Source organism: Pyxicephalus adspersus, chromosome 9, assembly GCF_032062135.1.
Source record: "Pyxicephalus adspersus chromosome 9, UCB_Pads_2.0, whole genome shotgun sequence".
Classification (NCBI taxonomy): domain Eukaryota; kingdom Metazoa; phylum Chordata; class Amphibia; order Anura; family Pyxicephalidae; genus Pyxicephalus; species Pyxicephalus adspersus.
This window is the reverse complement of record NC_092866.1, coordinates 60,244,055-60,263,643: the sequence shown is the minus strand read 5'-3', so window position 1 is coordinate 60,263,643 and position 19,589 is coordinate 60,244,055. Positions and strand designations below refer to the sequence as shown.

Below are 19,589 nucleotides of genomic sequence, written 5' to 3'. Positions count from 1 at the left end.
GCATTGTGCCATAGATGACACCCGATGACGGGTTTTCTGGTGAAAGGGGTGGGGGCAACTTTCCCCAAGAGGTGCAAATTGTTATTTTTTTGCTCCATAATCATTCACAGTCATTATTTGTATCTGTCTGTCATTTGCAGCATTTATTGTACAGCGCTATGCAATAGGTTGGTGCTATATAAATACAGTTTCATAATAATTCAGCAGCCACTGTACAAATCTTCCTAGAAGAACTTTGTAATAAAATGCGATTTAATGCTTTTGAGTACCGCCATCTGCTGCAGCCGCCTATAGAAAATGATACCCAACCTCTCCTATTGCCTTGGATAGGAGAGGTTGGGATCACCGTTGAGCTCGCAGCAAGCCTGAAATGGCCCTTAGAGTTTGCAATGAGAAGTTGAAAAAGATTTAGGAGCTACAAAAGATGAAAATAAATATAAGGTGGCCCGGGACCTGGCACTTTTGTCTTTGCTGGGATGTTGGGATCTTAGCCAGGACATTATCTGCATGGAGTTTGCATGGGTGACCACTAGGTGGTCCCATCCCCCCCCCCATACTGGTTGATTGATTGATTTCCCTCCAAAAAGTTGACCATAGACAATGACATGTGACCATGGTAGGGGCATTGTCTTGTGAGCTCCCCATTGGCCAATTAGCCACATGACTATGGGCTTTGTACAGCACTGCACAATATGTAGGTGCTATATAAATACAGTTTTATAATATTAAAAGTGCAACTGTGGCCACAGCACAAATCTTCAAAGAATCTATCCTACTATTGTGTGTTAATTCCTCCGCCTCCTAGATTGTAAGCTCTTCGGGGCAGGGTCCTCTCCTCCTCCTGTGTCACTGTCTGTAATTTGCAACCCCTATTTAATGTACAACGCTGCGTAATATGTTGGTGCTATATAAATCCTGTTTATTAATAATAATAATCATAATCATAATAATAATATTAATAATAAAGAACAACTGCATGGTCAAATGGGAACTGATACTTTTGGGAACCGCAATCTGCTGTAGCTGCCTGCAGAAAATGATGCCCAACCTCCCCAATTCACTTGGATGGGAGAGCGTCAGAATGTTGCAGTTCACGGCCATTAGAGTTTGTAATGAGAAGCTGAAAATGATTTGGAAGCTACAAAAGCTATGAATACATATAAGGAGAAGCACAGTGGCTCAGCAACTGGCACTCTGGCTTTTTGCTGCATTGGGGTTCCAGGTTTGGATCCTAGCCAGGACAATATCTGCATGGAGTTTGCTTTGGATGACCCCGAGTGTACCAATATCCCCCATCATATTTGTGGAATAATTCCCTCCAAAAAAATATACATGTGACCATGGAAGGGACATTGGCTCGTGAGCTCCCCCGTTGGCCAATTAACCACATAACTTTGGGCTTTGTACAATGCTGCAGAATATGTTGGCTTTATATAAATACAGTTTTATAATAGTAATGCAAAAAAAAAAAAGAAATGCAATGAGAAGCTGAAAAAGATTTGGAAGCTACAAAAGCTGGGAATAAACGATGGCTCAGCACCTGGCACTCTTGCCGTTGCAGCATTGGGGTTCCAGGTTTGGATCCAAACCAGGACAATGTCTGCATGGAGTTTGCATTGGATGACCCCGGGTGCACCGATTTTCCCCCCCCCCCCATCATACTGGTGGAATAATTGTTTTCCCTCTAAAAATATAGACATGTGACCATGGAAGGAACAATGGCTCGTGAGCTCCCCTGTTGGCCAATTAGCCCCATGGCTATGGGCTTTGTACAACGCTGCATGGTGGCGCTATATAAATGCACGTTAATAGTAAAACTCCCTGCACTGATGGGAATAAACAACTTCCAGTCCATGGATATAGTATGTCGATATATTTATATGTTAGTTTTAACAGTAGGGCAAGCCTTAGAGTAGGGGGTCAATCAAAATGTTGCTATGGGTCTGTAGTTCTATGGGTAGGTTACATATGGTGTGCTACAAGTTTACCCCTATCCAGAACTGACTTCTTGTGGAGGACCCTGTTGGCCAAGAAGGATCCGGGACCCCCAGTGCAGTGGCACACTTTGCCTATGTCGGCCCCTGACCTTACCCATATGCCCCCAATGAGCCAAACGGCCCAAGAGTGCATTTTTTGGATCGGTTACTAATTATTTTATCATTTTTTATTACAGTGCGATCATCGTAGACCCCAGGAACACCAAAGCCGGTCCCCATCTGCTGAGATTCTCCAAAAACCGCGAACTCATAAAATCCACGTACAGTCTGCTGGTGCCACCGGCCAACTCGCAATATCATTTGCATGAATTGCAACATAAAATGTTACCTTGCTTCTGTATCACACATGTAATGTTTGACAAGAAATCCGCATTCCAGCAATAAACAGAATGGTGATGATTGCAGATTTGCCCAAACAAGTGAAAGTTTTTCAAAAAAGACTTTTTTGTTTTCGGCTGAGGGCAGCTGCACGCACCGGGTTGTCAAAACAAATGCAAGTGCCATTGTCAAACAATTGGATTGAAATGTATATGGACACCTTTGTTAATATGGTTTTTGTTTGCTCCCCTGGGGGGCAGTCGGGTGAGCAGGGGGGCGGAGGGGGGGGGGGGACAATCAAGCCAATTAGTTTGTATGGGCCTCAGGTCAGCTTTGTCCAGCATGCATTTAAGAGGGATGCATTGAGCACCCAATGGAGGGAGCAATAAAAGGGACTCTGGGGGGGGGGGGGATTTGTCTGTTTGAGGATACAAAAGAAATCCTTGTTGCACGTGGTAACCAATCAGAATCTTTTTATCTTTAAACAATGGTAGGAGGAAGCCGATGGATAGAGCAGGGGCAAGGAATGAAGAATCACTATGCAAACTTTAGATGCACCAAAGCTGTGCAATCTGAGAGCCAACCCAATCTATCCAATCAATTTATATATAATCCGGATGATAGTTGCATTACTTGGTTGCTGGCTGATTGTACAATCAGATTGTGGGGCACATGGTGAGTCTCAAGGCTGACATGTTGCGGTAATGCACGGCACCATTGGGTTTCCATTCATCGTGAATATTACCCCAATACTGTATTGCATGCACTGCAGCACAGGGGTATGATCGATTCAAAAATCAAATTCATTTTATTTTAAAATGCAACGAATGCAAAAGTAGGCGAGATCTTGCGTTCAGAGCATGTGGATTATTGCAACGCATAACTGGGGACTGGCCCTACAATTGGCCATGCATATACTGAATAGTGAACGATTTAGGAAAAGATGAATTCATTTGAAAACATTTTCAATCAAAATGCATCAAATAATGCATCATAGACATTCCAATACTATCAATTGACTGCAGCGTCAATGGAGAGCTCACTAAATAGATCAAATGCAGCATCTTTGGTTTATGATTTTATTGCAGCTTAATTGTTTCTGTTGCAGTGAAAAATTTATTGTATGATCATTCCGATATAGCATACAGCGATAATGCATGTTATGCACATTGGTGAGTTGCACTGCCCCAATGCACCATCTCAATGCACCTGCATGCAGTATTTTGTAACACACAGCAATGCACTGCTGTACAACGCATTATCCAGATTTGGTGTAGGTCTAATTATTGTCCCACTGCGGTGCATTTGCAGCTTGGTCATGTAATGTGCTGCTTCAAAGATATAAATCAAAAAAACTACCCTTGCAGTGGGGCAATACAAGGGTCAAATGGTCATTTTTGTCTAGGGGCAATAGGAAGTATCTTTGCTTACCTGACCCCACAGACGGGTCTGTGCTAATTCCTCCATTGCCGGGCTTTACGTATCCCCACCTACAGGCCTGGCAGTCCTGCATTATAAAGGGCTGAGGGCCCACAACATAGCCCTTGATGCATTATCTGGCCCGAATTGCGAATGATGAAATCAGTGCCAGTAACTGCAACATGGAGAGTCCAAGGTTCAGACATGCTTTGGGACTGGGCATCCTGCGTGGCTCCCCATGCCTGGCATCTTGCCAGCCACTTAAGCTAGGTACACACATGCAATAATTGTCGTTAAAAAACGAATGACTAACGACAGATCAACGATTATGCACGATTATTTTGAACGATGATACGATCATTCAAATATAATCCACCAATAGTGTACACACGCTAGATACAATCGTTTGAACGATGCAGGGAGTTACATGTAAAGGAGAAAGTGTATTGCAGAAAAGAAAAGATTGCAAACAATCATCGCCCAATCAGATCCGCCGGGACGGTCGTTCGTTTCCTGTCACTGTGCACTTTTTTGGTTAACGATTATCAGACGAATGGTTAGTCGTTCGATTCCAACGATAATTATTGCACATTTGTATGCAGCTTAAGTCACTCACACGGCAGCAATGGTTCCTAATACAGCTGCGGCACTGCCGCCCCCATTCATTCTCTATAGGGCTGCTGCGGGTAGAGGCAGCAGTTATCGCAATATTAACCGCCAGTCAGAACAAAGCCTTACAATGAAGGCAAACGGTAAACCATCTTTTTACCTCCCCCCTAGAACACCACTGCAGGGGTAACGCAATGCATGTCCTATTATTACAATTTCCTATAATCCCATTACAATCCAATCCTCACCAGGTGACATCCTTACCTAAGACAAACTTTGTAGTTGCAGATTGCAATCTTTGTAATTAGCCATTAATTAGTTGCATGTATGGGGGAGGGACAGTTGGGGGGGGACAGGTTGTTGATTGGGAACAATTCTCCCCCTTTTATTTGCGTCTACCTTGTGGAGTGCCCTCCAGCAGTAATGAGCAGATGGTGCCACATTCATGGGACTCTATGCATTCCTGTAGTCTGACAGGTCAGATAAATGACTTGTACAGCACTCGGCCATCTGCTGCCCCCCATACAATTTTCTATTTTACCTCCGCGGAGGCAAACGGGGTCTCCAGGGCGACGAGGAGCGCCCGTGTTTTACTCGGCCTCATCCGGCCTCCCTTGTGTTTGCAGGGCCGTCGACCCATTGTTGCATTTTACTGCTTGGTTACTCAGAGACTGAGGGTACATGCATGGATGAGGTCTGAGCGCCGCGGCCCATTGTCCTCTCAGTTTATTTAATTAACTGGCTTTTCAGCGGGCGCCCGTGTTTAACCGACACATGAGTCCGAGGCGGATGAATTACCGCGCAGGTTCCGTCGCCAAGGTAAAATGATTTTGTCCTCCAACCGCCTGCCAAGCTGGACAATTTTAGCTTTGGGGGGCCCGATGGACGCTGCACCCTCACCTGTCGCATTTTGAACGTGCGTCGCCTATGGGCAGCCCTATTGCATATGAATGCGCCTGGCGTGTAAAAAAACAAAGTTTTTTACTATTGCAGCAGATTGGCATGGATTGCATTGCATGACCTTGGCACGTTGCTTTCTAATAAATGTCATCGCAATACTGCAACGCATTTTGTATATATATATTTGTAATATGCACAATGCAAAGAATCTCTATGAGCCCTTCAGACTTTTGTGTCAGTGTAACACTTGTCAATGTCCAATGGTGTGTGTAGGTTCCAGAAAGGCAGCACCATATTTATTTAGGCATCATATCAGGGTCATTTACTTCCTGGAATGAGATGAGGGTTCACAGATGATACAATTGTGCTGATTACAAATGCTGGACACAGATCAGCCCCTGCTGAAACCTTTCACCAAGTGACTTGCTGCAAAGTTAAAATGTTGCAGTTTGATCTCCAATGGGAAGAGATTGAGGAAGTGCTTCCTCCAGCCTGCAGCTAACAGATGACATCAGTTCGGCTTAGACAGGGTTGCTGAAGGAGGCCATTCCAATGACTAGAGGTGCAGCTATGCAGTTTCTGCGTATAGTGATCTATTAGGAATGTATTCATGTACATGAAAAATTCCACATTTACTGCTGTCATACATATTCAGGGTCAGCGATTTAATAAATGCCAGGTGGAAAATGCCAGCAAACCAATCATTTCTAAAATATATCAGCAGCAGCAGCTATCCCATGTCATGACAGGTTCACTTTAATATTATTATATAATGTATTTCTCCATGTGACCACCAGATGGCGGCAATCTCCAATATTGTGACCATGGGCTGATTGATTCCCCCAATTGATGCAGAAATGCTGACATTTCCTTTATATTTCACCTTAGGCCCTGTGCAGATTTTAGATGCGATGCCTCATATGTGCATTTTAGGTGCATGCCCCTATGTATTGCATGCAGGGAAAGGCATCAAACATGCCAAAGTGAATCCCATACAAGGTGGGTCCAGCAGTAGATCACCTCCACCTCCCACCCAGGCAACCGGCATTTTCAAAGGGAGCTTTATTAAATTCAATCCCACAATCTAAAAAACATTCAGATCTACTTCTAAAGGAAATCTGGCAGTCAATTCTGTCTTCATATTACATGCATGTAACACTCAGCAGAGCAGCACTTTGATTGGATGGCTGGGAGGTATGGTATATTGTATGTAATGCTGTCAGTCCAACACAGTGAGGATGCTTACAGGAGGATGCAACTTTACCCATTCACAATCTGGACAGATCCAGGGCTGTAATATAAGGCACAGATTGCTGAGAGGTCCTAAACCCGGCTGTGCATGCATGAACTCAGCACAAGGATGGTGGGGGCCCCTTATAGTGGGCGCAGCGGGCATGCAACACCCAGAAACTCAGCACAAGGATGGTGGGAGCCCCTCATAATGGGTACAGCACTTGTGCAAACCCAGAAACTCAGCACAAGGATGGTGGGAGCCCCTCATAATGGGTACAGCACTTGTGCAAACCCAGAAACTCAGCACAAAGATGGTGGGAGCCCCCCAAAATGGGCACAGCGGGCGTGCAAACTCAGAAACTCAGCACAAGGATGGTGGGAGCCCCTCTTAGTGGGCACAGTGAGCGTACAAACCCAGAAACTCAGCACAAGGATGGTGGGAGCCCCTCTTAGTGGGCACAGTGAGCGTACAAACCCAGAAACTCAGCACAAGGATGGTGGGAGCCCCCCATAATGGGCACAGCAGGAGTTCAAATCCAGAAACCCAGCAAAAGGATGGCGGGAGCCCCCCATAAGGGGCATAGCAAGAGTTCAAACCCAGAAACTCAGCACAAGAATGGTGGAAGCCCCCCATAGGGGGCACAGCGGGCATACAAACCCAGAAACTCAGCACAAGGATGGTGGGAGCCCCTTATAGTGGGCACAGCGGGTGTAGAAACCCAGAAACTCAGCACAAGAATGGTGGGAGCCCCCCATAATGGGCACAGCGGTTGAGCAGCCCTGGGAACTCAGAAGAATGAGAAGGTGAGAGCAGAAGAATAGTGAGAGCCAGGGGTTGACATAGGGAGATGTAAAATACACCAGTGCCCTCAGCCAACAGGGGTCTCCTTAGGGACCTGCACAGGGGCCCACTGTTAGCTACTTTCACCACTTGTGGGGCCCCTCATAATGGACACAGCAAATCAACTATTTTACATGCGTACTTGCAGTATTTTTTCGTCCTCTAGATGGTTTTTCTAGGAAGTGCTTTGGGTGACAACGCTCTGTCCCTGTCATCCAAATATTGTCCTGCGTTGTCACCCAGTCACATGTAGTCGTTTCAATACACAATCATGGTCCAGTGTTGTCACCATCAGCGAAAGCTCCCTGAAAAATGCCATGGCGAGCCTGTAGACAGGAAGCAGCTGCAAAGTGGCTGCAGGAGATCGGCCCCGGTGAGATGCAACAAAGGGAATTGTTTATAATGTGCAATGCTTTAGGAGGTGAATATTTTACAGACAGCAGGGGAACATTTTGCAGCGGCGATATAGGAACAAGGTTTAATTTTTCCTCCTTGGGCCCATTCAGTGAAATCGCTCCCCTCCTCCCTATACGGATCAGCTTTGATTGGACATTAAACACACCCAAAATTTGTCAACACAAATATGTGGCAGTTGCCCTCATGTCAGTTGTTTTGCTGTGATCAGGGTCATTTGGCGGGTATGCCTGGGATTCGGCGGGTCAGCTGTAGTATAAAGGGCCCCCAGGCCCCGCCCAGTTACTGACAGCAACAAACTCCAAGCAGCAAACAAAGGACAAGTGTCTGCGGCGCTGAGGACCTGTCACGTCACTACTACACCGTTTACACAACTGGCCCGGGCCTCGCCCACAATCAGATGACACTGAGAGCTGGGTGTGCACAACGCTCTGCGAGAGGGGAATAGTCTGCAGGGTCCTAAAGAAGCCCTGGAGGGGGGGTAAATAATGGGGCCTGTATATGGCCCACAGGGGCAGCACAATTTTATAAAATCTGCATGAAATGCGTATTATGCAGTTATTATTATTACACAGTATTTATATAGCGCCATCATATTACGCAGCGCTGTACAAAGTCCATAGTCATGTGACTAGCTGTCCCTCAAAGGAGCTCACAATCTAATGTCCCTACTATAGCCATATGTCTTTATTACAGGCTAAGGTCAATTTTAGGTGGAAGCCAATTAACCTAACTGCATGTTTTTGGAATGTAGGAGGAAACCCAGACAAACACAGGGAGAACATACAAACTCCATGCAGATAGTGTCCTGACCGAGATTCAAACCTGGGACCCAGCGCTGCAAAGGAGTGCTAACCACTGAGCCACCGTGCTGCCCAATAATTTAAATAATTTAATTTATTAAGTTCAATATTAATGCATCAAAAATGACAATGAGGGCCAAAGACAATTATCAGGTCTGTGCCTAATTCTATCCGTGCTGGCCCAGCTTCTCCATCCTATATGACCTCAGCTCAGTTTATGGTCTCAGCTGGCATTGGGTGCTGCAATGACAGTTACATCATCCCAGGCCAGCCAATCAAGTTGCCTGGTGGAGGTGCCAGGAAAGTTTACCCTAGAGGGCAGGTAGGTGCATCAAGCTTGAGTTCCCCTTTAAATGAAAGAACAATACATAGGACACCATTGGTCGATAATCATTTTTGACTTTACTGGCTGCATGCTTGTGTCAGATTGGCAAATCTTGAGATTTTGAAGTCAGAGGCAGCCACGCACATTATTATTACACAGTATTTATATAGCGCCATCATATTGCGCAGCGCTGTACAAAGTCACATTGTAATACCCCCAATGGGAGCAGAAAATAGATGAGGATCTGCAGTCTATGACCGACCCACCATTATCATGGAGATCAGCGATTGGATGACCTAAATCGCCATCGCAGATCGATAATCGGATGAACGTCATCAACCAATCGATTTAGCGAGCTGTGCACAAAAATCGCCAATCGTGATTGGTCGAGCATGTTCACAGATATAATAAATTGATCACAGATCGTGATGTGTATGGCTGACTCTACAGAACGCCATCATGGACGGATTAGGTTTAAGAAGCCGGTGACGATGGTATCCACAACACACCCCTCCCCCAGCATGAAGAATAATTACCCAACTGTTAGGGATTGCCTGGCTGGTAATTCTGGCTTGGTGGTGGGGGGGGGGGGGGGTCAGATGGTGCCAGCATGCCCCCCCCTTCCCCAATGTTTATGCCCAGCTTTTCCCAAACCTCTTGCCTCTGATTGGTGATTTATGTCACTTAAAGGAATTTCCCCCCCAAATAAAAAAATAAGCCCCAGCTATTTCCAGGCTTTGTTCTAACCCGGCTCGGCTCTTTCTAGCAGAGAATTCCGAGTTTGGGGCCCTCTAGGACCCGGCAGACGTTGTCAGGTTTATAGTAGAGTAACCCGACGCCCTGAACTCGAGGAGCGCAGAATGGGCGTGGCCACACTCCACCCTCGCAGCTCAGCTGTGTAGCGTATACCCCAGGCATCCAATCCCAGCGCGCTGGGGGCGTGCCCTGCCCAGTGTTTTGGGCGGGGCCTGTGCGTGTGTGTAGAAAACAGCGATTGTCCCGGACTCAGCAGCTCTGGGGGACAGATAGGAAGTGCGGGGAGATGTGCAATGTACAGCAAGCAGAAGTGGCCCCCAGGCCCAGCTCCTCGGTGTGCAGGAGTCTGTTCGGACCGGTGGATCACGAGGAGCTGAGAAGGGAGCTGCATAGCAGGCTGCGGGAGATGGAGGAGGAGAACAGCCGCAGGTGGGATTTTGACTTTCAGAGGGGGGTGCCCCTGCCCAGCAGCCGCTATGTCTGGGAGGAGAGCAGGGAGGACACGGTGCCAACCTTCTACAGGCTAGCCCAGAGGCTTCGCAGGACCAATGATGCCACCCAGAATGCCCAGCCTGCCCTCAACACCACCCAGGCTGCTTCCAGCAACAACATTGCCCATCCTGCCAGCCAAGCTGCCAACAGAATCGAGCCACCTAACTCCAACCAGAGGTGTCAAGCTGCTACCAACAGCATTGCCCAACCTAATGCCAGCCAACAGTGCCAGGCTTCCCCCAGTGCCAGCAACTCTGAACTCAACAACAACACCCAGCCCAGCATCCAACCGACCCCCAGTGCCAGCACAGAACCCAACAGAACCCAGCCTGCACTCAAAACCAGCAGTGGATCCTGCAAGAGGACGCACCCTGTGTCTCATATTACAGGTAATATTATATTGTGGCCATAACTGCCCCCTCCTTCTATGGGGGGTGGGACTTATTATTATTATTTGTATTATTCACATCATTGCTACGTTGGATTTGTTTGCCTATAATGTCATGATGGCCAAAGCAAAGGAGTGCTTTGTATAATTCTGGAAGAAATGTAACTCGGCAATCAATGATCAATATTATTATTAATAAACAGGATTTATATAGTGTCAGCATATTATGCAGCGCTGTACATTAAATAGGGGATCAATAATCCAACTATTGTTTGCCTAAAAAAATTAAATCTTCTTAAATATAGTCGTGTGATCAATTAGAAGAAAATCGAGAAATCCATAGGGTGACTTTTATCTATCATATGGCTAGAATGCCAATGGAAAATTGATTGGGCAAGGTGTTTATTTTATGGAAAGTTTATACATGCAAAGGATCAGTTTATATTCTATTTATTGTACAGCGCTGCATAATATGTTGGTGCTATATAAATCCTGTTTAATAATTAATTGATCAGATACATTGATCACAATATTGATCCACAAAAACACAATGTATGCCTAGCTTTGGCCTCAATTATTTCTTGGCACTGGGCTGCCCATTATCCGTTGGGTCTACCTCCCATTATATCACATTGAAAGTTCTCTGTTTACACATTAATTTTCCACCATGGTTCACCTAACTCTTCACATTGGCCCATCTATTCCGGTAACAATATACATTGACTGATCTATCATTTTACATTGTTTCATTATATCCTGACTTCTTTATTCTTTTTTTCCATCTTTTATTGTTCCATTTGTATTGTTTCTTGATTGATGATTGTTACCCTGTAGTGACATCTATATATTGCTACAATGTATCATTTTATTACCTTGTAACAATGACCATAAACACTTTAAAATGGTCACATGACCTCTCCAAAATCTCTTGTTCTGCTGGCATGCAACTGCCAAATCTCCAATTTTGTAATTTGGGAATTAAATGGACATTATTGTCTTATTTCCATCAGAAAGTCATTTTTTTTAAAGAATGCGGCCATGTAACTGACTGCGGAGGTTTATAAAAATGTATTGATAGGGTGACCCTGTATCTTAAGGAATGGTTAATTTTCACCATTCTTCTATAGGATCCATTTAATTTCATTGTTGTGGTTCAGTCAGCTGGACCTTTGCATTGTAAGGTTCTCTTTTGTTACCCAGCATTGTGTGTAATGAGTCTTTATACAATGTTACACTGTATCCTCAGTTCCCCTCTGCCCTCCCTTGCTCTGCCTGCTTGCATTGTGTTGCATTGTGTCCTCTCCATTGCTTTGTTGCTGATCTCCTGTCACACTGGATGGATTCTAGGATTGTGTTCTCTCCGGGTAATCTAGGATTGCTACACTTGTGTCCTCACACTGATTTTTGTGACATTGGAGTTGTACGCACTGCCTTAGGATTGCTACACCCTGATTGCAGTCTTTGGCTGAATATTGCATCACCTGCTTGTTGGAAACCTGCCCTATCCACCGTGAAATCCTATTTACTATATATATGTCTTAAAGAAAATTCTGTTTTTGTTCCGAGTTGGTCTGCTCCGTCTTTTCTGGGCCAAAAACCTAATGAGTCTTCTGGGTCCTTGACTGGCCCAAGTATATTGTGTTGCATATAAACCCCAACTGAAAATCTGAGAGTTCAAAAAGTGCATTTTAGGTCAATGCCCAATTTTTACCAAATGTAATTGGGCTGAGGGTTCAGACTGCCCAGGAGTGATATATTGGTCACAGATGGAGCTTGCTGAGCTGCGTTGACCCTTGACTTCTTATATGACCTTTATACTTTTAACAACAACCTCCCCTCCTTCTCTCCCCCCCACCACGCCATAATTCCTAATTACTTGGATGTTACCCAAAACCTTTGTGTGTCTTGCTATGGTTACATTTTAAAAATTGAAAATTCAGCAGGGATGATGGGAGCCCGTTATAACAAACACAGCAGATATGGGAACTTGGCACCATTAGGGTCCTTGAAGAATAGAGGAAAGGATCAAGTGATTTACCTTTCCAGGATCTACTAAAAAATTAAAGATTGGCTTGCTAGGATCAGTCTACCCAAATCTAAACACATCCTAATATACCCAAATATAAACCTAAAACTTTGCATATACTTGCATCAGAACTGTAGTTGTTTCTAGAACTATTGGGTGATACATCTCTACTATCTCTATATATTACTCAACTACTAGCCTGTGGATAGGGATCATGTGTGAGATGGAGGCACCGAGTGATTCTGTTGGATCTTGACCACTGGTACAGCAACAGACCAGCATCACCTGGTAGTTCAGAAATGGTGCCTATGGGGAGTCGCCTTTCCTTCCATTTAATCCTTCCGCTTGAAATACTCAATAATTTATATCCTACAAATCTCAAAACCTCCAAAGGCCATCCATAGATGCCAGAAACCATTGAGCGCTTGGTTATGGTAAGATCATATCTCTATATCCCAACCCCAACATCTGCGGACACACCCAGTATGACCAATCATGGAAAGAATTCACCTCCAATGCCTTTTTCCATATGATTTAAATTATACATATCCTTATTTCTTACCCAATTATACCTGTCATGCACATGAACATGCATGGCCAGCCAAAATGATACTGCAGGTGTTCTTCACTATGTGCAATATTCAGATATTCCGAGTTGTAGAAAATCAGTCTTATTTGTATTGTATAACTGCAAAAATGTGTAGAATAAAAGAAAAGTCTATTCTTGGATGTCTACAGAAAAGTCAGGGCGGTTGGGGAGCCTGTTTTTTATTAAACTGGCTGATGGCATGCAATTGAAAACCCCCAGTTTGCCATATTCGATGTGTAGTGTTTTGCAGCGGGGCGTTTTGGAGACTCTTCACTTTGTCCTGTGAGCCCGGGCAGCTTCTCTCCCCCCTCCTCCCTTTTTGGCTGCCTTTCCTCTAGTACAATAGAAGTGCTGGCACAGCAGTTTTGTGGCCTGCTGATCTCAGCTGAGCCAAGCAGACATACAATGCTGCAAGGAGCTGTCAAATCACTTGCCCTAAAAGGGGAAGATTTACTGGATCCCGAACAAAACTAAAAGAGCATTTAATTAACTTTTTTCATTTTTAACCCCCTGTGGGTTAGGAAAAACTTTAGGCTATCCAAAACCAGAACGCTAGTAAAAGATAAAATATCAAGAAGTGTGTTTTCTATTGTTCAAAGCAGACATATGCAGCTGATTTATTTAAAGTGTACCTGTAATAGCTGTAAATGTGATCCCTTTATATATTCAGTTCTCTTAGAGGTCCCAGTGTATTCATCATGTTGCCTCTTGGAACAGTTTGGCTGGGAGTGGCTTTGGATCTGAAGTCTAAATTTTGTTGATGTTGAGAAGAATAGCAGTTGGTAGCCCTCCAGTAGTAACAATCCAGAGCCTGTTCTGATCTGTGTGAACACCGCACATTGGATTGCTGCAGCTTTCCCAAAGAAACCCGAAAGCCCAAAAAGTTGGGGTGCTTATTTCTGCAGATAGGAGATGCGTGGTACCCTCTTCTTGTCCTATAGTGTATTTATTAGTTTGAAGCGGATGGAACAAAGCTTGACTTGCCAAGTTTTACATATTGACTGTCCATGGTTTCTCGAATATAACTCCACACTTGGATAGATGCCTCTATGTACTGCAGCTTTTAGTTTACAACATTTCCAAATAGAACAGGTTTACTTGGGGCAGATTATGTATCTATAGCTTTGGGGCAACAATTCATTTAGTCTTCCATTTGACCTCATTCTCATAGATGTATATATTGATCCACGTATTGATTTTTTAATTGCTTTATTCCATTTGGCACCAGTAGAACTCTGGTGGCTACATCTACATGAATCCTAATGTTGGGTTCTACTCCATTGATTTAGTAATTTAGCTTCAGGGCAATAGAAAGAGGATTTATAGTAAATGCACAATCTTTAATACTTTGGGTATGCAGACCATCTCATCTCTTTCCAGCTTCAAGGCAAGAATAGGAGAATCTATAGTAAATGCACAATCATTGAATACTCTGGGTACGCAGACCATCTCATTCCACCTTCAAGACAAGAAATAGAGAGAATATATAGTAAATGCACAATCTTTAATACTTTGGGTACGCGGACCATCTCATATCTTTCCAGCTTCAAGCAAGGAAAAGAGAGAATATATAGTAAATGCACAATTATTGCACTCTTGGTGCGCACACCATCTCTTTCCATTGCCTACAATTGTGCTGGTGGAGGTCAACGTAGTTTTTCTGATGACTGAGCTCTAAAAGATCATCAACAGAAACAGCATGACCTTTACATCCAAGCTTGGCCTCTTGTGTTTCTAGACCCCACACTTGTCCCTGGGAGTCCTGACCCTGGTCTGAGGTCAGAAACGGCCCTTCCCTAACCCCCGGGCAAACCTTCCCTTTTATCTCATGTCACTCTTACCATTTATATCCATATGAATGTGGTCATGTTGGCAGTTTTTTTACACTTTAGCACTCTTCCCCACCTAAAATCTTGATGGTGACCAAAATGCCGCTGACGATTGCTTCTCACTGCTGGGCAGCGTTGGTGCTGCGATAGACTGGGGCAAAAGGTTAAGCCATGCAAAGAGATTAGATGTCGGTCGGAAGTTTCGACTGGCAAACAATCGTTTATACAAACAATCATTGCATGCTTGGATTGCTCAAGTGTATATGTTAATGCCTGTGGATAAGGGAAGAATATCCAGACAACTCTTGTGTTTTGGCTTAATCCCAGGGCATCAATACCGATTGAGTGGGCAAATTAAACCCAGACAAGTAACAGTTCATCCATGGGGATGTCATCATAGTAATTCTCTCTTGTTCTTGCTGATGAGGGAAAAATCTTAAACTTGTGGGGTATCCTGTGAATGTTAGGCAAGCAAGTCACTTAGATTGGTAATGTTAGCCTGATCCGCAATGCTACATGCATAATGGTCATTATTCTACCTGCCCAATATTTGCAATTCTCTTTGGCCAAGCTTGTGAGCCAGTCTAGGATCAGATGGCATAGCCAGGTTGTTAATATGTCTTCTATATTGCAGCACACATCAAAAGCATGAATTGTGAGCTGCCATTGTTGGCCAATAATATCTAATCAATCTTTGCCTACATATAGCTCTGATTATCTTCTTTCTGAAATCCTAAGGGAGTATTTGTCTCTCTCAAAATCATTGGCTAATATGATAAGAAAATACAAATTTCTGGTGCTGCTCTCCATTCTTTCTTCTTTGTGCCCTTGCAGAACATACTGACCGCTTCACTTTATTAAGGATTATATTAAGAAAAATCAGTTTTGTATTTGTCTGTCATTTGCAACCCCTATTTAATGTACAGCGCTGTGTACTATGTTGGCGCTATATTAATCCTGTTTAATAATAATAATTGCACATTCTACTTTGTGAACCAAGCGCCACCTTGTGGCCCTTTCATGTATTTGAAGCTGCCTCTTCAAGAATATTCTACTTCCCTATATACAATTACTTTATTAAAGGGAAAGCCAACATAACATATTGCATGCAGCTTTTTACAAAGCAAGAAGCTGCTGTTGCTGCCTTGAAATTATTTTCACAAGATTAGCATTCACATTTCTTTAAGTACACTTTCACAAAGCCCTTTGCAGTCTTGTTAATACAATTCGCACAGGGGGAAGGGGTATGTATAGCTTTATAGAAACCTATATACTTCACTGCTACAACCAAGCACCTGCAGGATTAAAAGGACACCTGCTCCCCCCTCACCTCCCCACTAGAAGTATACTTTCATTATTCAAAAAACAAAAAAGGGGGGGGGGGGGTTGGAACAAAAGTTTTACAAACAATAAAAACAAATGAGTGACAAAACAAATATTATGTTTTTGCACAACCAACAGAATAAAAAATGCCAGATTTTGGGGATTTGTTGCAAAAAAAGTGATCATGTGATCAACTTCCAAAGAAGCGTGTGTATACATTTCACTTTTTGCATGTAGAGAGTTTTTCTTTTTGAAACAGACCAGCTTTCTTTACATGCTTTGTGTGCAAGGGGCCACTTGGTATATGAACACAGGTGTCTTCCCTTCATGGGGGGGGGGAGGTTGGGGAGGAGAGAAGGGGGGCTTTCTCTTTTCTTAAGTTTCATGCAATGAATACTTTGTTTTTGCTTTTTCTGTTCACTACAGGACTTGCAAAATATTTTATTTATTTGTATTGGAATTAGGAATAAATCTAAAATATTTACTGTTTTCGTCTACAGGTTTTTTCCCAGTGAAGAAGAAGTCGAAAGTCGTGAAGGCACTTTGTGACACTTTACATTCGAGGTCCCCCATCCTGACAGAGCATACGCCACGCAAGATGCTCCGATGACGATGAGGTGAGAATCTGCTGCAACGTTTATCTTTTATGGGGGTGATTTATGTTCTAAAAAATTTGAAATTAAGTTTTCTGGGAATATACAATCCTAATCCTTTCCTATACAATCCTTTCCCAATGCGTTTCGCCTATTAAGGCTTCCTCAGGGGATTTGGAGGGTAGGGTATGGTTAAAACCACACAAGCAGCATATGATGGTAATTAAAATAAATAATAATAATATCACTTTTTAATTTGGAGTCAATTCTGATTTAAAAAAAAAAGTTATTTGCTATATTAACAGAACTTGTGACTTAATAATAAACTTGGTTCCCATTCATCAGTTTGCACGCTGGAATGACTTCCGTGCTAATATTATGATTTGGCATTTTAGAATTATTTGGCATTCCGTAGGGGCTTTGCAGATTTAGAATTGGGGTCATTTAAGGTGAATGTTATTTTTTGGGGAATAAAGTTTGTTTTAGGTTTACAAACTGCTGGAGTAATTTAGGACCCCCCACCCCAGCCTTCCATCACCCCTCCATCACCCAGGGTGTGACATCCTCTGAGCGTCTGCCTTGGTCACTTGTGTCTGTGGATCTCCTAGGAAGGTCACATTTTCCACTGAGCTTGGTGTCCTATGATCTCAGTTTTCCAGCCTTGACTGATAATTTCCTTCTTTTCTCATCCCCACAGATTTGCACTTACAGAGCGGCCCAAACCTCAACACAAAAGAGGAGACTGGGACAAGCCGGAGAGTTTCCCTGAGCCGTAAAAATTCAAGGACGCTTCATTCCGTAGCATGAAAAAAAATAATGTGCAAAAAAGAACAAGATCGTTCTACAACTATGTAGCCCATAACTGTGACCTTCGTGTGTGGGCTGCCACCGGTTGCTTGTGAAGATGCTACTCGTTTGGCTGTCGCGCTCATCCGTTAACTTTTGTACTTTCTGAACCGCTGAACCCGGGACGAGTGTAGAGGAAGAGTTCTGCCGCGTGTTTGTTCTAGGGCAGTGACGCAAAGTATTGAAATCGGACAGCCAGGGAAATGGCATGGTAGCAGGAAATCCAGAATGGCGGCCACGCGTTTCTCCAACATATGGACCTTAATTGCATACCCAAAACTGATATTTCTGGATAGTAAATCACTTGTTGACTTTTACAAGGTGCATTGATGATCCTTATTCTGCCTGCTTGCTTTTGATCAGCCTTTGTATAATTGAGTAAGCCCGAATGTACCATCTCTAGTAGGAGAGGGGGTAATGAGCGTGTCATTCTCTGATCCATCCTGCCTTGTGTGTAAAGTGATCTCTCCTGCCCTTATTTCAGAGCTGTTTCCTAATCCCCCATCAGAAAATAATACACAAAAGTAAATGTATGAAAAAATGGGTTACACTTTAATAAAGCAGCAGGTGGATGGGGTTAAGGTTAAGAAGTTTTACTCTACCCAAGACTAACTCAACACCCAAAATATCAGTTTTTGAGCCAACTTTACTTTCTGAGCAGTCAATTTATTATTTTTTCTGTTTATTTTACCTGTAACCATTTAGCCACTTCCATATATCCATCTGCCTATAGCTCATTCAGTGGCACGTGCAATGACATCCAATCAGGAGGCAGAATTTATTCCTCCTCTTTTGTACGGCCAATCAGGAAGTACTCTTCGTCACCCAAACTTTTTTTTTTTTTCCTATGTTAATTATTGCAGTGCCGTTCTTTAGAGATGCGCCTGCTACCGGAATACGGTTTAATTTTTTATTTTTTTATTTCTGTTTGTTTTTTATTGTGTTGAGTTTGAAAGAGTTTACTAACTTATATTACCTATTTATATTACGTGTGAATGAGCTTATAATATTCAGTAAGTTAAAAGCACTATATTTGCAAAGTGTGACTTGATATTTTTGTTTTTTTAAAACATTGAACTTTGTATATGGATATAAAAAAACATTGCTGCACATTTTTGTTGACTTGTTTAGCCTTAATGAGCCTTGTTATAACTGTTTAATAAAATGTTTATTAAACATTGATCCGTTTTGTGTTTTCTGATGCTGTGAGGCAATGATGCCAGTAGGGGACGCCAAAGCTTGCGATCCCAATTAGGCGTACGGTGAATAAATTATTTTTTGGGATGATCAGAGCTGTGCGGGGTCCGTCTGAAATCTGCCTGTGTTGGCCTTGAAGTCCTGCGTAGACGTGTCTGCAGAGACAGAGGACCTGATTTATTAAAGCTCTCTAAGACTGGAGAGGATAAATGTAAATCGGTGAACCTGGGTGATCCAGAAAACCTGGAGTGGATTTGGTCCCATATTAAAGTATTTGCTAACAAATAGCAAACTACTTTAAAAAAAAAAAAAAAATTCATTCCAGGTTTGCTGGATCACCCAGGTTCTCTAATAAAAGTATCTTCTCCAGCCTTGGAGAGCTTTAATAAATCAGGCCCAGAATTTGCATTCACCCGCATGAATCACCTAACTCCATCTGCAGGGAGAAGGATGAATCCAGAATGAAGATGCTGGCTATTCTGTTCTTGGGCACACCTTTGAGTAAAGTTTGGACTTTGGGTTAAATTTAAGAGGGCAATGTGTATGTCCTGGCACAATTTATTATTATTAAACAGGATTTATATAGCGCCAACATATTATGCAGCTCTGTACAATCTAGGATAAAAAATGCTCAGTACATCTTTGCAATATGCATACATTTCTCTATGATCGTGTTTATATAAAAAACCTG

General features: G+C 43.3%; 2 protein-coding genes across 2 annotated transcripts in view; both read left to right on the top strand.

Moving 5' to 3' along the window:
* LOC140337764 (hatching enzyme 1.2-like) overlaps positions 1-2,394 on the top strand; it is a 20,214-nt gene extending 17,820 nt beyond the window's left edge. The window contains exon 13 of the mRNA XM_072421565.1: positions 2,174-2,394. Within this exon, the coding sequence (XP_072277666.1) occupies positions 2,174-2,187 (14 nt within the window). The 3' untranslated portion in view covers positions 2,188-2,394. The remainder of the gene's footprint in view (positions 1-2,173) is intronic.
* A 7,457-nt stretch (positions 2,395-9,851) lies between these two features.
* On the top strand, positions 9,852-18,881 carry CDKN1C (cyclin dependent kinase inhibitor 1C). The gene is made up of 3 exons (XM_072422196.1): positions 9,852-10,496; positions 16,763-16,879; positions 17,553-18,881. Exons 1-2 carry the CDS (start codon positions 9,902-9,904, stop codon positions 16,870-16,872), a joined length of 705 nt encoding a protein of 234 aa, XP_072278297.1. The 5' UTR covers positions 9,852-9,901; the 3' UTR covers positions 16,873-16,879; positions 17,553-18,881.
* The last annotated feature ends 708 nt before the right edge of the window (positions 18,882-19,589 follow it).

Coding starts and splice junctions, on each gene's coding strand:
- CDKN1C (XM_072422196.1), top strand. CDS start 9,902: ATGTGCAATGTACAGCAAGCAGAAGTGGCCCCCAGGCCCAGCTCCTCG. Junction 10,497..16,762: donor CCCTGTGTCTCATATTACAG/GTAATATTATAT, acceptor TTTCGTCTACAG/GTTTTTTCCCAGTGAAGAAG.